Source organism: Rhopalosiphum maidis, chromosome 2 (assembly GCF_003676215.2).
Source record: "Rhopalosiphum maidis isolate BTI-1 chromosome 2, ASM367621v3, whole genome shotgun sequence".
NCBI lineage: Eukaryota > Metazoa > Arthropoda > Insecta > Hemiptera > Aphididae > Rhopalosiphum > Rhopalosiphum maidis.
In genome coordinates this window covers 80682192-80699599 of record NC_040878.1, presented here as the reverse complement: position 1 = coordinate 80699599, position 17408 = coordinate 80682192, and the positions used below count along the sequence as shown (strand labels likewise).

Below are 17408 nucleotides of genomic sequence, written 5' to 3'. Positions count from 1 at the left end.
TACATGACTGTGGCCCGTGCCCGACGCAAATGACCAAGTAGCGCACAAAACACACACGACTGTCGGTGACTTGCGGATGAACCCAGAGGGCACGTGATTGTGTGATTATTAGGGCTTGAACGCCGCCAACCGATGCACGAAATGATATATATATATATATCGTTATAGTTCGTGTTGCGTCGAAATAAAAAAACTATATATTATATTTATATAAATCGATTTCTCTTTCTAGGAAAATCGAACTACTGCGGAGGAAACGCGTCGTAGGTAGGTACCTAGTTATCGACGGGAGCCACCTGTTTTTTAAGACATAAATATATATGTATATATACGTATATATCTAAAATTGTCATCAGAAATTCGCAATGAATACATACCATGAAGTAAGCTTTCGAATATACAATATGCAATAAGTAGATTTTAACCAGCCGAGTAGACGAAATCGCAAATTGCAATTGATAATCTTTATACGGAGTGGTTTTATTAACTGTAAATATTTATTATCTTGAAAAGTATTGAAATTGTTAAAAATATTTTTTATATACAAATATAGTACAATTTTATGTTTTTACAATTTAAAAAACAATTTATATAGGTATTTAGGTTTTACCATTATTGCTATTTCACAATTATTGTACTGTATTGTTTAATTTTACTTTTTTAAGTACAAATATAGTACATTTTTTTAGTTTGTAAATATATATTTTTCAAAAATGTGTTGCTTAATAATGATTTCAAATTATATAACACAAAATATTTTTAAAAACGTTAATATTTTTTAAGATAAAGAATGCTTATTACTGTCACAGTATAAAAACAATTTTCAAAATATGTATTTTAGTTGTCGGCATCGGTCGCGACATGTAACGCGTTTATAGATAGTACATTCTGAGATTTTTAATTTTACCTATCTGTTTATCCACTGATATTGTAACAAACATAATTTTTAATTTTTTTTTTTAAATATTTTTCAAAACGTTAGTTTGATAAAGGTACTTATTTCATTACATTTAGTATTGGTACTTACATAAATAATATTGTCAATTTTACATCGGTTGGTACACGATGAATGTCAAACGTTTTATATAAATTTTACTTTTATAGAAAGTGCCGTTCGAGAAAAATCAACTATTGTGGAATGAAAAATTCTTCCTATCCACAAATAAACAACTATTGTTGCAACTAACCCATCAATTTTTTTTTAATATAAAAATAGTAAGGTATTCATATAAAAATTCAAACATAGTAAATATGGGACATACACACTTATACCTATACCAGTAACTATAATTATTGTTTTATAAAAGATACAATGATATAAATAAAATCAAATTGACAAGTAATTGTTCAACTTGACAGTCATTGTGTGCTCCGTTAACACAGACTTGACATTGTTTTGACAAGTATTTTAAATTAAAATCTTCACGAGTGGCTTTCACGGAATTTAATTTCAAATGTACTTTATAAAGAATGTCTTTAAGTACACACAAGGTGATTTAAGGTTTTTAATAGTGATCACTACTAAAACGTTTTTTTGAAAAATACAAAAATTGAACAATTGTTTATACATACTTATAAAAATAATCATTATATATGAATCATTATTGTTTGTTTATTGTCTATTAGCAATTAACTTCTTTTTTAAATTTTTTTTTAGACACAAACACTCATTTTTCTTTATAATTTTAACAATATATTCTTATTGTAAATTGATCAAAGGTATTAAAAAATTTGAATTCTTAACAACATTATTTTTAATTAAATGCTTATATAACCAACAACTTATTTTTTCAAACATTTAATTAATGTTAACTATTTTAGTCATTTTACATAGTTGTTATAAAATAACACAATGTTTTTAATATTTTTACAGAAAGTTTTTTTTGTCACTTCTACAATTATCATTATTTACATCTAAAAATGTTAAATGAAATAAACAATTATTTTTAGGACTGCACTTTTACTGCCTCTTTGGATGTTTCAAGACAAAAACAAAATCACAATGAAACCTATATAGTTGTATTGATTCTTTTCAGAGTACAAAACAAAATAATTCATCAATTTTGATAAAATATGTGCATAAAGAAATGCACAGTTAATTTATTTAACAGTTTAAGATTGAAATTAACAATTCAACATTTTTTAGAAATTATTTGATTGTTTCATATTTGATCAGCTTGTAATTTAAAATATATTATAATCACTAATTATGATTATTTAACATTGCAATAACCGATCTCAATTAAAGATAATAATGTATTTTTTTATATGTACAACAAAAATTCTCTAAATCTAATAGAATAATTATAATCGATCGATTTCAAATTTTTTAAATGAATAAATACAATTAATGGTAAGTATTATATTATATATATATATATATATATATATAAAAAATTAAATATAAATTCGCAAACGCTAGAACTATTATAAATTTAATCAAACTTCCTACTGTAGTTTTAGCGTTGAGACTTCTTCTAGTAATATAAAATAAATGATTGAAAAAAATACGTTCATAGTGTGTAGATAATAACAAAAAAAAAATATTTGTCTACAGCATTTTTTATATTTAACGAACATTAAACAGCCACATATATATTATTCTCTAATATAATATACCATTGTATAAACTTACTATTTCACTTTATATTATATATTATTTGATAAAAACAGTTGTATTATAGTTTAATCTATTTAAATGATAATTTGTTTGAAATTTTAATGGATAATTATAGCGAGAAACATATTTTATATCGTATACCTATTACCTATATATATTATTTTATAAATGTTATTGTCTTTATAACTTATAATCCATTAACAACAATGCGAATTCCGATTAGAATCGTTTCGTGGGCTTATTCCATCAAACTTTGCAGTCCATTGTTTTTTTTTTTTTTTATCCACCCGCGGACCTACAATTCGCGATTACAATATGATACATTACATTATTACAATATATCGATACAATTTATAGTCCGTATAATATTATTATAGGTTTGAAACCACAGGACTCGTGTCGCGTTGCAACACCGGCGAGAACTGCTTTCGTATTTCAATATTATTTTATATATTATATTTATATGTGCCTATCTACCTATAAATACAGATATATATATATTGTATTATAAGTACACTGTTTCGCGCTGCCGCGTGCCGTCCGTCCACTAACGGTTTTACACGGTTGCTCGTGACCGGTTGAGACCACGCGCGAGCAAAGCCCTCTAAGCAATATGACGTGCATTTCTATATTTTTTTACAATTTAATGTGTATCGTCCCCGCTGGCTGTCCGTGTTGTAATAACCCACATACCCTGCTGCATACCTAATACCTGTGTGTGGTATATTATGCTGCTATAATTTTTCCCGGCGTCCTTACACCTAATAGGTTCATAGTTGCATACCTAGGTACACGTAGATACCTATTATAGACTATGGTAAACTCTTTTTTTTTTTAGGTCAGATACTTACTCTATTGTCCATAATAATTAATTATTTTCAATAAACGATTTATCGTGATATAATATAATGTTTCAAAGATTTTATGATTATTACTGATCAATAAAAGAAACAAAGCTTATAGTAACTTAATATACTACTTAACATACGAATAGTTTGGTAAGTCATATTTTCGCGAGTTGTGGGACATATTGGATGGGAACCTACTAGTTATATAAAGTCTATCATGATACAATGAGATTTTAGTATTAGTTATTACATTTATTATAATTTTCAATTATAAGTGAAGTCGTTTTTCCCAATTTAGAGAAAATATCAAGCTATATAAACAAATAAATATGAACCATTAGACTATTTAAAAACATAAAGTACTATTCAAGGACTTAAATAATTTCAATTTAATGAATATAACTTTAAAAAAGTTGAAGATACTTATGGAAATGAGTAACGTTTATAGAATAACAACTATTCTGCATTTTAACCTTAAGAATTAGACAATATTTAAGTTATTTTTTTATATTTAATGAATATATATTTATATTATTGTATTACTATCTATAAAAAGTATTAAATTTGTTTGACATTTTTCAGCTCAGGAAAAAATGATATAAATTGTTCATTTAAAAAATGTATTCTTTTTTTAACAATTCATTTTATCGATTGAACGGTATTTTTAAGTTTTATTTAAAATTGTTTTCAAAGTTAGTATTCCACATTTTTATAATATGTTTTTAATACATAATAGTATAGTACAATATGGGTATTTTCTTTGGGTTAAAACGCAATTTATTTAAAAATAATTTTAAGAACAAAACATAATCAATATAGAACTATATACGGTATAATATAATTTATGAAATTAAATAATTAGAACATAACTATATAAGTACAGTAAGAATGTAATCATTTTTACAGTTTTTGAAAAATCATTTTTATAAAAATGATTGAGAATAATCAGTTATATACTTATACGGGAATGCCTTTCAAAATATTATCTATGCATTCAGTCTTTATTGGAAAGTGTTTAAAACACTATCCTTATGTGGTGTTATGGTTATACCTAAAATGACTTTTTTCCGAAAAATGAACTCACTCTCATTAAACAGTAATTACTTCACACTATGAAAACGACAAATTTGTTGTGAAAATAATTATTGTTAACATCAGTCAATATCAGAGAAGTACTTATACCCATTTAAAACTTTATAGTATATTAGTATATATTAATATTAATTGATATAATAAAACAATTTCTTTATAATACAACATACAAGTAATACAACGCACACACATTTTTTAACGAAATTAAAGTCGATTTTCGTCGTCACGATTTTACAAACCTAATTGATGACGGTTATGGTTATACTTTAATTATTAGTAAATAATTGAAATATAATTGCGTTTCATTTCAAGACTTTTTAATTACATTTACACTACATCGTCGTAGAATTTTCACATTAATATAACATACCTAAAGAAGTGTACTATCGTCGTTTTTCAGTGTGTTACATTTTCTTTTGTGTATCCGTAATGTACTACGTATTGTATTAATAACAATATAAACTTCAATCAAGTGTACGGAGAACCTACAGTATAGTACTACTTCGACTATTTTGTGTGTGTGGTTGAATTAGCGATGATAATTAATATTTAATATAACATATTAAACGTTGGTCGTGCAAACGTCCAAGATTAGACATCGGCCGTAAATATTCACAATTGTCAATATAGAAGCTATTGCTGTTTTATTTGTCTTATATTATGTTAGGTCCGAAATACTTCAAAGTCACCAATAATCGACGTGAAATATCTAATAAATATTATTATTTATTTATTTTTTATCACTTATTTTTCAGAAAAAATACAAAAATATTATGCGTGATACTCGAAAATTAGATGAGTACGGGTTTGTCTAAATCATTAGCATTACATTTTATTTTAATTATGATCTATTTATTTTTAGTCTTATTTTTAACGACTATTATTACTAAACAGCGATTTCCCAACCATAATCATTAAGATTTTTTTCTTTAATTATACATTTATCCAAGTTCTGATTTTTTGGTAAGTTTAGGTGTACTCTTAAAAAGATATTATATTAAATCCATTCGATCTGTTATTCCATTTAGAAGTACCCTTTAGCTAAACAAACATATTATTTTTAAATGAAAGTTTTTTTTGCTATAAATTATGTATAAGAATAATATAACCCGTGTTAATAGGTTTGGAAGATACACGGGAACTATGGTGATTTTAAATATATAATAATCGATTAGCATTTAATAATTTGTAAAAATTGTCTATACATATAACAAGACTATATCATCCTTTGTACATAAATTTGAATAACTCAGAAAGTCATTTGAATGCCGATTAAGATTAGTAGGTTCGTTAGTATTTTCAAAAAAGTGCTTAAAATGAATAGTAAAAAAATATGGTTTTCTTTGAAAAAAGAAGTTAGAATTGTTACAAGACTTAATTTGCATTCAAGTTTTTGAAAATTTAATATAATAAGTATAATTAAAAATTTCAAAAATCAGAAATAGAATAAATAAACTGTATAGGTATAAAAGTTAAAATTGAAGTGTAGGTATACACGCGTTATTGTCCGGAGTGTTAAATATTAACAATTATTGAAAGTTCAAAAGAATATTATTTTCAGGTTAATGGAGAATCCTACCTAATAAATGTATGAAATTGCCATCTTTTTATGATGTTATTACAATGTCCATTTGTGCGGAACTTAACACCACGCGCCACGGTCTAGTGGAATTATTCTATACCCAATAATGTTTAATAGACAAAACAATGGTCTTCTAAATACAATCTGGTTCAAGCAGCAATGACTCTCGATTAGATATAATCTCGCGATTGAGTAATCCTTGTGGACTTGTGGTTTGTTAAGCATCCGACGAATGTCTAAAGAACAGAAAACATGAACCCGAACAAAGTATTTATGCAGAATCACAATGATTCAAGTATATTTTATTACCTGCGTATTGATATGGATCTATATACCTAAGCCAACTACGTAACTATAACTCGGTGCAATCTAATTTGTGATTAATTACCCATTCAGAGTCATATCTATGTATATATGAGAATAAATACGTATAATTATACATTAATATGTATAATGCCGTTAGGTAATAATAACACGCGTTTCTAATTAAAATTATTTTACAGTAACAGTATAAAAAAATAATCATTTAATGAAATTTAACTGAGATTAATATAAAATAGGTAAACTATATATAATTATTTAATGAACATTTTGTAAATATATCGCAATATTACCAAAACAATACGTACTAACGAAATTTCAATTCAATTATAATATGAACTTATTTAATAAAAAAAATTAAAGCATAAGAAAACACACTAGGTGGTTTATTTTTTTACATAATAATAAATTGTAATTTTATAATTATATATTATGATAAAACATGTTTAGTAATTTTTATTGTATGTATTTATACTTTTGTTGTATGTAATTATCAAACTAATTTGCTTTTTTATCATTATTTTATCATCAAACTTAATCTTTTATACTACAATTTTGGGATATAATAAAATATTTTATGTTTTACAGTGAAACCTCTAAGCCATGCACACGATTTAAGATATTAAATATATATCTTAAAACGTGGCCATGCATTACCCAAATTTATTTTACTAACTGAAATCAATTAAAACTTCGATAAGCGATTAAGATATAAATCTAATGGTGCTTAAATAGAAACCAAGAAATCATACGAATTGCAAAATTTTTAACTAACAAAAATATTACTTATATGTCATGTATCAAAAAACATATTATAAGTAGGTACATTGATCGTAGGTTTCGATTTTAAATGATATTTTTATACTTATTTTATCTATTCCTTAATATTGTATATAAATTTGTAGTTTCGAATAAACCAAGTATAAATGCAAAGTAGATATAGCGACAACAATTATATTCTGTAAACATGGTATGCGTAAAAGATCTAAACTAATTTCATATTATTGTAAAATCTAGGTATAGAAACCGTTTGAATTTACATTTATTTGATATTGACAGAGTATCGTATTAATTTGGTTATATAATATAAAATAATCGAGAGCATCTAAACCTCTTTCGCTGAACACCGTCTGCGGGTACTTGCTGCAATATTCAATAATAGGTACACACTACACATTATGTTATATTATATTATAAATTATAATACAAGATTTATTATTCAAGGGAATTTCATCATTAGATTACAGAACTATTCGGACGCCGAGTCGTATTAAATATTGAAAATAAATCGTCGTATACTCGTATACCAAAATCGCGAAATGAAATATTATATTATATTACGATGTGTATAATACATTTTATAATAGGTATATCATAATAACAATAATATATAATATGCCTGCAGTACACTGGTAACACGGTTGGTCAATATATTTTATATAGGTACTATAGTACTCGAATTTCAATAATATACAATATTATACTTTCTTCATGATCTCCCACACGCAATTTACTGATCCCTAAATAATGTATACTCGCTGGACACGAATTTTATACATGACCCGTTTTTTTCGTGTGTATACAATACGATCACATCGGGTATGTGTATACATAAAAAAAACATATATAATTATAAAAAAATTAGTAATGCGTGCTGCCGCAGAGCCGCCTCGGACTACTGACAAAAGAACAGATCGTGACTATATAGATGCTTCATTACCATCTAGGTTGTGTACAGTTATATTCATAAGGCACACAGGTGCAAGCGGCACACTACTGGGAATTGGTTATTTATCTCGGGAACCTCCTACCGACCGCATTGACTTGTTATAATGTCTATTACGTATTACAATATATTATTATTATTATTATTATTATTATTATCATTACGAGAGGGTGTCAGTCTTCAGCAGAAAACACTGGTGGTTTTCTCCAACAAAGAAAAAAACACCGTGTCTGCGCTTAATTAAATAGGTGCGCCTTATAACCTACGCTGTCAAAACCGAAGCAAATTTTTCGTGAATGGTCAAGCAGACCGGAAAACGGATATGGTCTGTCAAATATTTGGAACTCCTCGTCTTGAGAACAAAACAATTACAATACGCAATATTATATACTATTTTGTTCTAATTCAATTGAACAATTAAAACGATACGTTAATAAATGTTAACAGTTCGTTTTAACGTTAAATGTATTGAAGTAGTATTTATTGATATCAAAAAGCACACTAGCTGATATCATACAACAGCGTGTCGGTGTCGGCATTTTACGTACTCATTTTTAAGGTGTTAACTATATCTACATAATAATATAATATGTTAAATTCTCTACTATAGGTAAAAAGGTTCTTCTGTTCTTTGCAGATTAAAGCTGATGAGATTTTTTATTGGTACCGGAAGGTTTTCCAAAGAAATGAACATATCGAATAAATAGTTTAGTCTAATAATTAGAATCTTGAATTGAAAACAACAATTTCTTCATAATTTATTGAATTTATCTTCAAATAATTTTTAAATTTTCAAAAACAACATATGTTCATATGTATATAGGTATATCTTCCACTCGAATTACTTGATCTAAAATAATTATTTACCACCTATGTTACACCTAAAATTATTTTATATTTAATTTTATATAAATTATGAGGAAATTTTCAACTTTGCAAAGCAAATATAAACCTATTATGAAATAATTCCATAATGCATAATTGATTTGATTATCAATACAACATTTGAGTATTAAACTATAAGGATATTAGACCCACCTCTAACCACAGCTAAATTACTACCATAGTCCGAGAATTTTACTTCAAAGTATTAAATGAAACATTTTTAAACTATTGTGCATAATGTATTTTGAATGATTTTAGTATAACTTTAGATCGTTAAAAATAATGCAATGTACTTATTTATATAATAATTATAATCTACCTATTGAAAAATGATTTGTTAGTCTAAGGAAAATGAAACATTGAAGTTTTAAGTATTGACAATGTTTATTCCGAATAGAAAGTTATTAAACAAATCGAAAAAAATAACTGTTACATTTAGGAAAATAATTTTTGGTTTTAATATAGTTTATTTAAAAAAAAAAAAATTAAATCTATATTAAATGAGTGAAATGACCGTTGGGTCCTATAGTGTCCTATACGGTACTTAATTGTAACGTTTTTTTTCCTATACATCCTTTCTTCCGTGACTGATTCGAGTCGGTGATTTATTGTAGAAGTGTTCAGTCATAGGGAAAGCCAATAATAAATTAATAACTATTGCGTTTATTCTATATGGGTATGGTATCGTTAACACTAATGAGCCAACACATCTATTATTTAAACAGTATTATAAACGATTATTATTACCATAATTTGGTTTCACTTAATTTTCCGTAGCTTCGATATCGTTTGTATTTTCGCATTTACGCACAAACATACCCTTTGGACACTTTAATAAATCTTTTTTTTGATTAGGTATAATTTTTTATATTTTTTTTTCAGGTTAGGTACCAAAACTTCATCCGTATAACATTATGAACATTTAATCAAGTAATTTGTAATTGAACCCGCACTACATACCTATATATAATATTTATAACAATATAAAATAATTGGATACAGTCTTTTGTAGCATTTTTTTACCGTGTAATTTTGTTACGAATCGGAATAGGTATACCGATAATTTCATATAATACAGCATTAACTATACTTTGGTCATCCACTTATAAATACACTAAAATTACTTTACAGTTTTCGTTCATTGCAAAAATGCGAATGTATGTAATATTATAATACATTATTATATGCTTATATAATTCAAAAACGCTTATAATTATTACTTATAACAATAAAAGCTTAATTTTTAGTGTACACACTTACCTTGGCTTCCAACATGCCCCAGCCATATTGAAATTAATACTCCAACTAGTTGTAGGCATCTTTTGGTCTTTGTAAGCATTCTATACGGTGTTGCAGTAGTAACATTCCTGTATCTACCTGTAAAAAGATACTTTGTAAAAAATGAAATTCTAAAACAATAGGTAATCGAAAATCATCACACACAACTTGAGTCAATAAAAAATAGTTTTCAACCTTTAATTATGTTTTTAAATAAGGTCTTAAAAATGCATTATGATCTTCCGCAGTCTTTTTAATTAATTAATATTATCAAGGAAATTATATGTAAATATTAAAATGTTACTTACTATATTATACACTTTATGGTTCATTAATAAATACTGAACTACCTATACTTTAATGATAATTTACTATAATGTAAGAAACGAACCTACCCCTAAATAGTTAAGACGGTATATTGTGTTCAGGAGATAATTTTATTTTAATTGAATTAATTTATAAGAACTTAAAAATGAAATATTATTCATTGTTACTTATTTTTTTTTATTATATTATAGGAATGAACTAATGACCCATAAGTCAAATCAATTCCACTTTGAAATCGCCTCGTGTACTCGTCAACGTCATATTGTTAACGGTTAAATGTTCACGCAATATTTTGCACATGTTTATATTTTCTAACATTTAACTAACCTTATAAATTAGGTCGACATTTATTTAAATGCATAAAATTATATAATAATCACCCAAAACTTAAATTAAATAATATTATTATAGGTAACACGATTTAAGTTAAAGTACGAAAAAAAAAATTGTAACACGTTTTTGTCGTTAACCACAATAACGGACCTTATAATTATTTAAGACTACCTATAACTGTACTTATGCACATTTATTATAACGTGGTATCTTATAATAATTATTATTTCTGTCACACTTCCACAGTACCACACATCGTGATTTTTATTTTGCGGTACCTACAGCTGAATTCATAAAATAAAAACCAACATAATGATAGAGGATGAGTATGACACTATTTTAAAAGTAACCAATTTAACAGGTGTTTTCAGAGAAATTTGTGTGAATTGAATGGTGACTAACAGTGGTGACAGTATAACAACTTTTACATATTTCAAAGTAATATTAATTAAATTTAATATTTTATATATTAGTTTTATTTAATTTTAATATTTTTAAATTAATCTTATACATTTAGTATTAATCTTCAAGTAATGTAATAAATGTCTTGCTTTTATCTGTATTTTTTATGATTAGAATAAGACATAGGTAAAAGTAAACATTGAATTGTTATGTAACCAATGATAATACAAATATTGAGCTTAAAATTATCTATTTAAAAATAATAATGGTTGGTTTAAAAAATAAGTCTGTCACGGTTAAATTAAAAATATATTTTACTCGAATTAATCAGAAAGTGAAAATAAGTTCATATTGGTTATTTTTAAACACTGTAAAAGCTGAAAATCATATGACTATTCATATTATTATAATAGGCATGCCTTAATTTATAAAAATCCTAAATGCTTTAGTTTGGACTAGATTGAAAACTAAACATTTCAAATTAGGTATATTTATTTATCGTTAGCAAGTACAACAAATAGTATTTTATAATTAATAGAATTAATTATACGTACTTATAATATTAGTTAACTTTATTGTTTAAACCATTAATTTAGTACTAAAAATATTTGTTCTATAATTTTATTATATGTATACCTACAACGTTATTATGTAATCTAATAATTATTTTCCATACAATTAATACATTTTAATTTGGCAAGAGAACAATATGACCAGACAGTATAATATTTAACATAATATATATTTGTATATTTTTATTTTAGCAGCTGTGTATTTTACTTCATTGTTTTTATTGCTTTTGTTGTTCTTTATTCATAGATAAATAATATAAAATAGTAAATAAATTTAAATTATGTAATTAACAATTTGTATTTGTATATCAATAAAAATAATTGGGAGTGTGAAATTGTGAGAGGTTATGCCCCACGTGATTTTAATCAATATTATTAGGAACTTGATTCCTCCCTAGAATTTTGCTTATTTGCGCCTATACACAATATGTATATTACTAAAAGACATCAAAAACGTATATTTTTTTAATGTTTAATAATATTTAAAATTAGGCCAATTTATTTTACTGTTTGCACAGAATCGAGAACAATTAAATGCATCGATTGTCATGACGATGACTCATGGAACAAATCATTTCCTGTACCGACTATAAACATTAAGAATTAGACCACGTTTGCTAGTTTATGCATAATATATTTTATACAAACAGCATTAATAAACAATAAGAGCTAAAATACCTTGAAAATTAATTGTGAGGATATTGGGGTTTTTTGGATTCACTTATATGTAATGATAATTACGAAAACATATTAAGTATAGATAATATTATATTTTTTTTCTTTACGTTCTTCTATGCTCTTGAATTTACTAAACTTTTAATAAAAAACAAAACCAATTTATTTATTATATTTGAATACAAGACGATCCAAGTATTACATTACATTCAGCCTATTCGCAATACCTCAAAATAAATATTTAAATTAATAATACACTAAATAATCTATGTCGACATTGAAACGTTAGAAAAATAAATTATTCTAAGTTAGTATGAAACTGTCACTGAAAATTCAAATGCATATTTGTCTCATTGGAAAGGCTCCGGGGGGGGGGCTAACCTAGGGCCTTCCCAAGCCCGTATTTCTAAGAAATAGTGTATTGTTAAAAAAAAATATAAACAAAATACAAATTATACTATCGATTATCATAGACAACCGTACAAGTATGTAGATTGATAGACATATTTCTGCACGGATTACGGAAATCCTAAGAATAATAAGAAAAATTAAAACTAAGGGCCCCCCAACCAAGTCTCAGAGCCGCCCCTGATAGGCCTTTATAGGCTATAAATGATAAATAATTATGAATAAGTTATTAAAGACCACTGTGATATTGGAATTGGTAAATTTAATCCCGAAAAATAAGGTAGTAAGTAAGTTAAGTCCCGGGAGAAAAAAGTTGTAGGTTAATCAAATTCCAAGAAAAAACAAATTATATATTTTTTAATATCTAATAATCTTTGTTCGAATTCCAATCAATAATAAATATATTTTATAACTATGGTATAAACATTGTATAAATTATTAATTAAAAAATTAATTATAATTATTGCAGTTAAATCAAAATTAAATTAAATAATCAAGATTTGTTTTATATTCCTTTCAATTAATAATATGATTTATTATAACTTATAACAATAAAATAATGGTAGTATATGTAAAATAATTGAATAATCAAAGGTAGAACTTACTACTATTTTTTCTACAGAACTTAATTTACCACTTTCAAAATGCATACAAATTATCGTGAACCCAATTTACTTAGCCCCAGTGATAAAGACAAAAAATTTAAAATTCACAAACGAACCACCTGCTATCAAAGAAATGGCCATACCCAAAACTTGTGCAAATAGGAAAATGTTCACTTGTCAATTGTCATAATCCATTGATATTCAAACAAAAGATTTTATAGAACGCAAATAATAACTGTTATATATTTTAATACATTGCAGTTATTCACTTTAGATTATTTTATCTTGTCATTTAAAATTAAAATAAAAGAGTGTTGTAAAATAGTACGCCGCATAAGCATTACAGCGGAATTTCGATTAATAATTTTCTAATTCGAATTATGGGGTAGCAAAATTATTGATTTGTTATATCAAATGAAAAATTTATTTTTATGTTTAAAAAACAATATAAAGTTTAATAAACAGGATTGAAAACGACGGGAGCACTGATCACCTGCAGATTAACACGAGGTCATTGTTCATAAAGGTAAACAAAACTATGTCACGTAAATTATTACTAAATATGTTTCTACGCAAAAAAAGCTAACTTAATTAAATTACAAGCCTAGGAGGTTCGTTTATAACTTCCCGACCTTTGATTAAACAAAAATTAATTTGATCGACGTTTTACAACATTTTTCTGTTATAAGATAAAAAAAAAATTAAAAATTAAAAATTCTAGTTATTTTATATTAAAATACTCAGTAGGTATAAAATAAATTTCCCTTAGGTTCACTCTTAAAACATTTTACGGCACCAAAAGTAATAATTTTAGTGACGCTCGTAGCAAATAATCATTCCAGTACTATACGTATATATATTAGAAATTGAACACAAACTATAAATTATTTGTATTCGTGAAACGGTAATTTTTGAATTACGCACGCGTAAGACAACAGCAACATTACTTTATAATAAGTCACGGACATTTGTTAGTTAAACCAAACAAAATGTATAAAATAATAGTATTACTTTCAAATTTAAAACGCTTACTTCAAAGCGCGAGCCCACCCAACTCGAGTTACTACCTATTATTTTGTTTTAAAAGTAAATTTATACATTATATTATAATAATGGTCTACAACCATCATCATACAAATCTTCTATTCGAAAAACACTTAAAATTCAAAAAACTCCGATGGGTTTAAAAACTATAAATAGTTATGTTTGTTTTGTTGTTCATATTTATAATTAATAATTATGTATATACTTGAAATTATTTATAATCACTTAATGCATTATTTATTTAATCTAACATGGATGTAGTTTATTCGTAAATTAAGTACATGCCTAAAGCCTGTGTGAATCAAACTAAAATGTATATAATATACACAGAATAATTCACCAAATACACTGCTCTTGTAATGCATTTATTCAAACTATAGTTTTTAAAGCTTGAGTTATTTTCAAATACTAAATTTTTAACACCGTTTGTGGAGAATTCTATGGCAATGCAAACTTATATTTTTAATAAAGAACCATCCGTTCTTTTTTACTTTTTAGTCCTTATATTATACATTATATTATTTTATTCGTTAAATCATTAAACTGTTAAAGTCACTCAAAAACTGCGCTTGTTTAAATGTCAAGTTAAATACTTAATAAATAATAATGCATTAATATTAAAAAAAAAAAATTTTATTTAACAAATTTAAAAAAGGTGGTTCTCGTATGAAAAAATATAGTGTTTGTATGATCATATAAGAACACTCCGCTATATTAAAGAATCAGATTTTGAAAAAGTGCATTATTTAAGTAAAAAATAGGGGTGAGCAAACTTGGTGAATCATTCTGTATAGTGTATACCTATATGGCTATAAATATATACAACTTTAAAACTCAGGTATACTCAGGTACCGTATACTCCACACTATAGAGTAATAAGTGTATATTAACCCACATTTTATTATTATCATTATGCGTGGTATACTAAGTATTAGACATTAAGATCCAGGATCAAGAGTAGAAATCAAGTTATCACTGTGTGACGTGTGTATGTGTGTATGCCTACGCCATACGGCAAAAATGATACGCTTACAATGGGTCCGCCCATCGACAATAGTAATCAAGAGTCTGTAATTTAATAATAATACCTGCACTATATTATATAGGTGAAACATATTCCCTTTCACCAGTTTCGTCTTTTGTATTGTGTATATTATATTATATATATAGACACTATATTAGATATTATACAATTGAAAAAAAAAAGTTAAATGAGCATTACTAATATTTAATAATCAACAGGTTAAGTGTAAACATTTGTAAATCGTGTCCCGGATATTTTAGAGAATGCGAAGTATATGAATCAAATAATAATAATAATTATAATAAAAATCCAAGAGTCAAGACCTAACATTGACGACCATGTATTATTAAGTTTTTTTTTCATCTATATCTATGACAATTGTGATTTATCAAAATTCCAACTTCAGCAACTATAAACACGATTAAAAAAAAAAACCTTAAATTATAAGTTCAGACTTACAAATTTTTTAATTTAAAAAAAAGCACCCTGCAGGACATGCATTATTCACTTGTTGGGTAAGAGGACAGCCGTTTGTTAACGGACACAGGATACTCCTGCAGTGAAACTGCGGTGATGATAATAACCCGTTTCGCTTCACTTACTAAACCATTTAATAGTAGGTATATTGAGTGTTGTATATTTAACGTTATTCATAATATGAAAGAAATAATGGTATTCAAAAATAAATTTTGATCGGAGTTAATTTTTACAGTTATTAATATGTTTTTAAATCGTTACACAGCAAAATATAAATTGTTAATTATTTAGGCCTGTTTAAACTTTAAATAAGTGATACTACCTATATTGGCTATTATAATATTATAAGTAATTGTACGTTGGAAGTTACATTAAAATATCAAATTTTTTTGACTTAAATTATAGATACATTGTTTAAAAAAAAAAAAATGTTAATCATTAAAAACTTGAAAATTTAATTCAATAATCTTATTTTGCATATTATTATAAAATAAATACATTTTAATTTTTTATTGAAAACGAAATAACTACTATAACTGTTTCGAAAACTCATTCATTTTCAGCATTTAACACACACACACACACACACACACACATATATATATATATAACTTAATTATAATTTGGGATCGTTATCAGTGGTTTATTCAATTTTAATTAACTGAATAACTATATAGGTATTAGTTATAGAACAGTATTTATAGTAACAAAAACTTTTTCAAATTATTTTCATGAATATTTTAGAGTTTTATACACTATATATTTTTCAGAGAGGTTACGCCCGAAAAAGCACAACATATTAATATATTTTGCGTTTTAATGAAAATTCTACACGGCTCCATAATGTATCACAAATAACCATAGAGTAATTCCATACAAAATTGTTCAATTTAAATACATTTATACATTTAACTCGTTTAAGTATAATAGTTTAAATTGTGACTACGTATTTTGATAAAATGGGCGCATTGCGGCATAATTGATATAACGACATAATGTGATGGTATTATTTATTTTTTCAATAGTCAATTTACCTACCTGCTTCAACGATAATGTAAATATATTGTGATTAACGTTTTACGGGGATCTTTGATCAACTCTTTGATTCAGTTACTTCTTAGCAATACGAATTAACTATCATTGTTTTCGGGCTATATGTATGTGGGTAGTGAGTATTAGGTTCAAAAAA

The 17408-nt window shown here is 25.7% G+C and overlaps 1 protein-coding gene across 4 annotated transcripts in view; it reads right to left on the bottom strand.

The window, feature by feature from the left end:
• LOC113551946 (protocadherin Fat 4) overlaps positions 1-17408 on the bottom strand; it is a 43280-nt gene that overhangs the window by 25111 nt on the left and 761 nt on the right. For 2 of the 4 annotated variants that reach the window (XM_026954543.1, XM_026954544.1), the window contains exon 3: positions 10335-10451. In XM_026954543.1, coding sequence (XP_026810344.1) covers positions 10335-10413 — 79 coding nt within the window. In that variant the 5' untranslated portion in view covers positions 10414-10451. The remainder of the gene's footprint in view (positions 1-10334; positions 10452-17408) is intronic. The other 2 variants (XM_026954545.1, XM_026954541.1) reach the window with 1 other exon arrangement.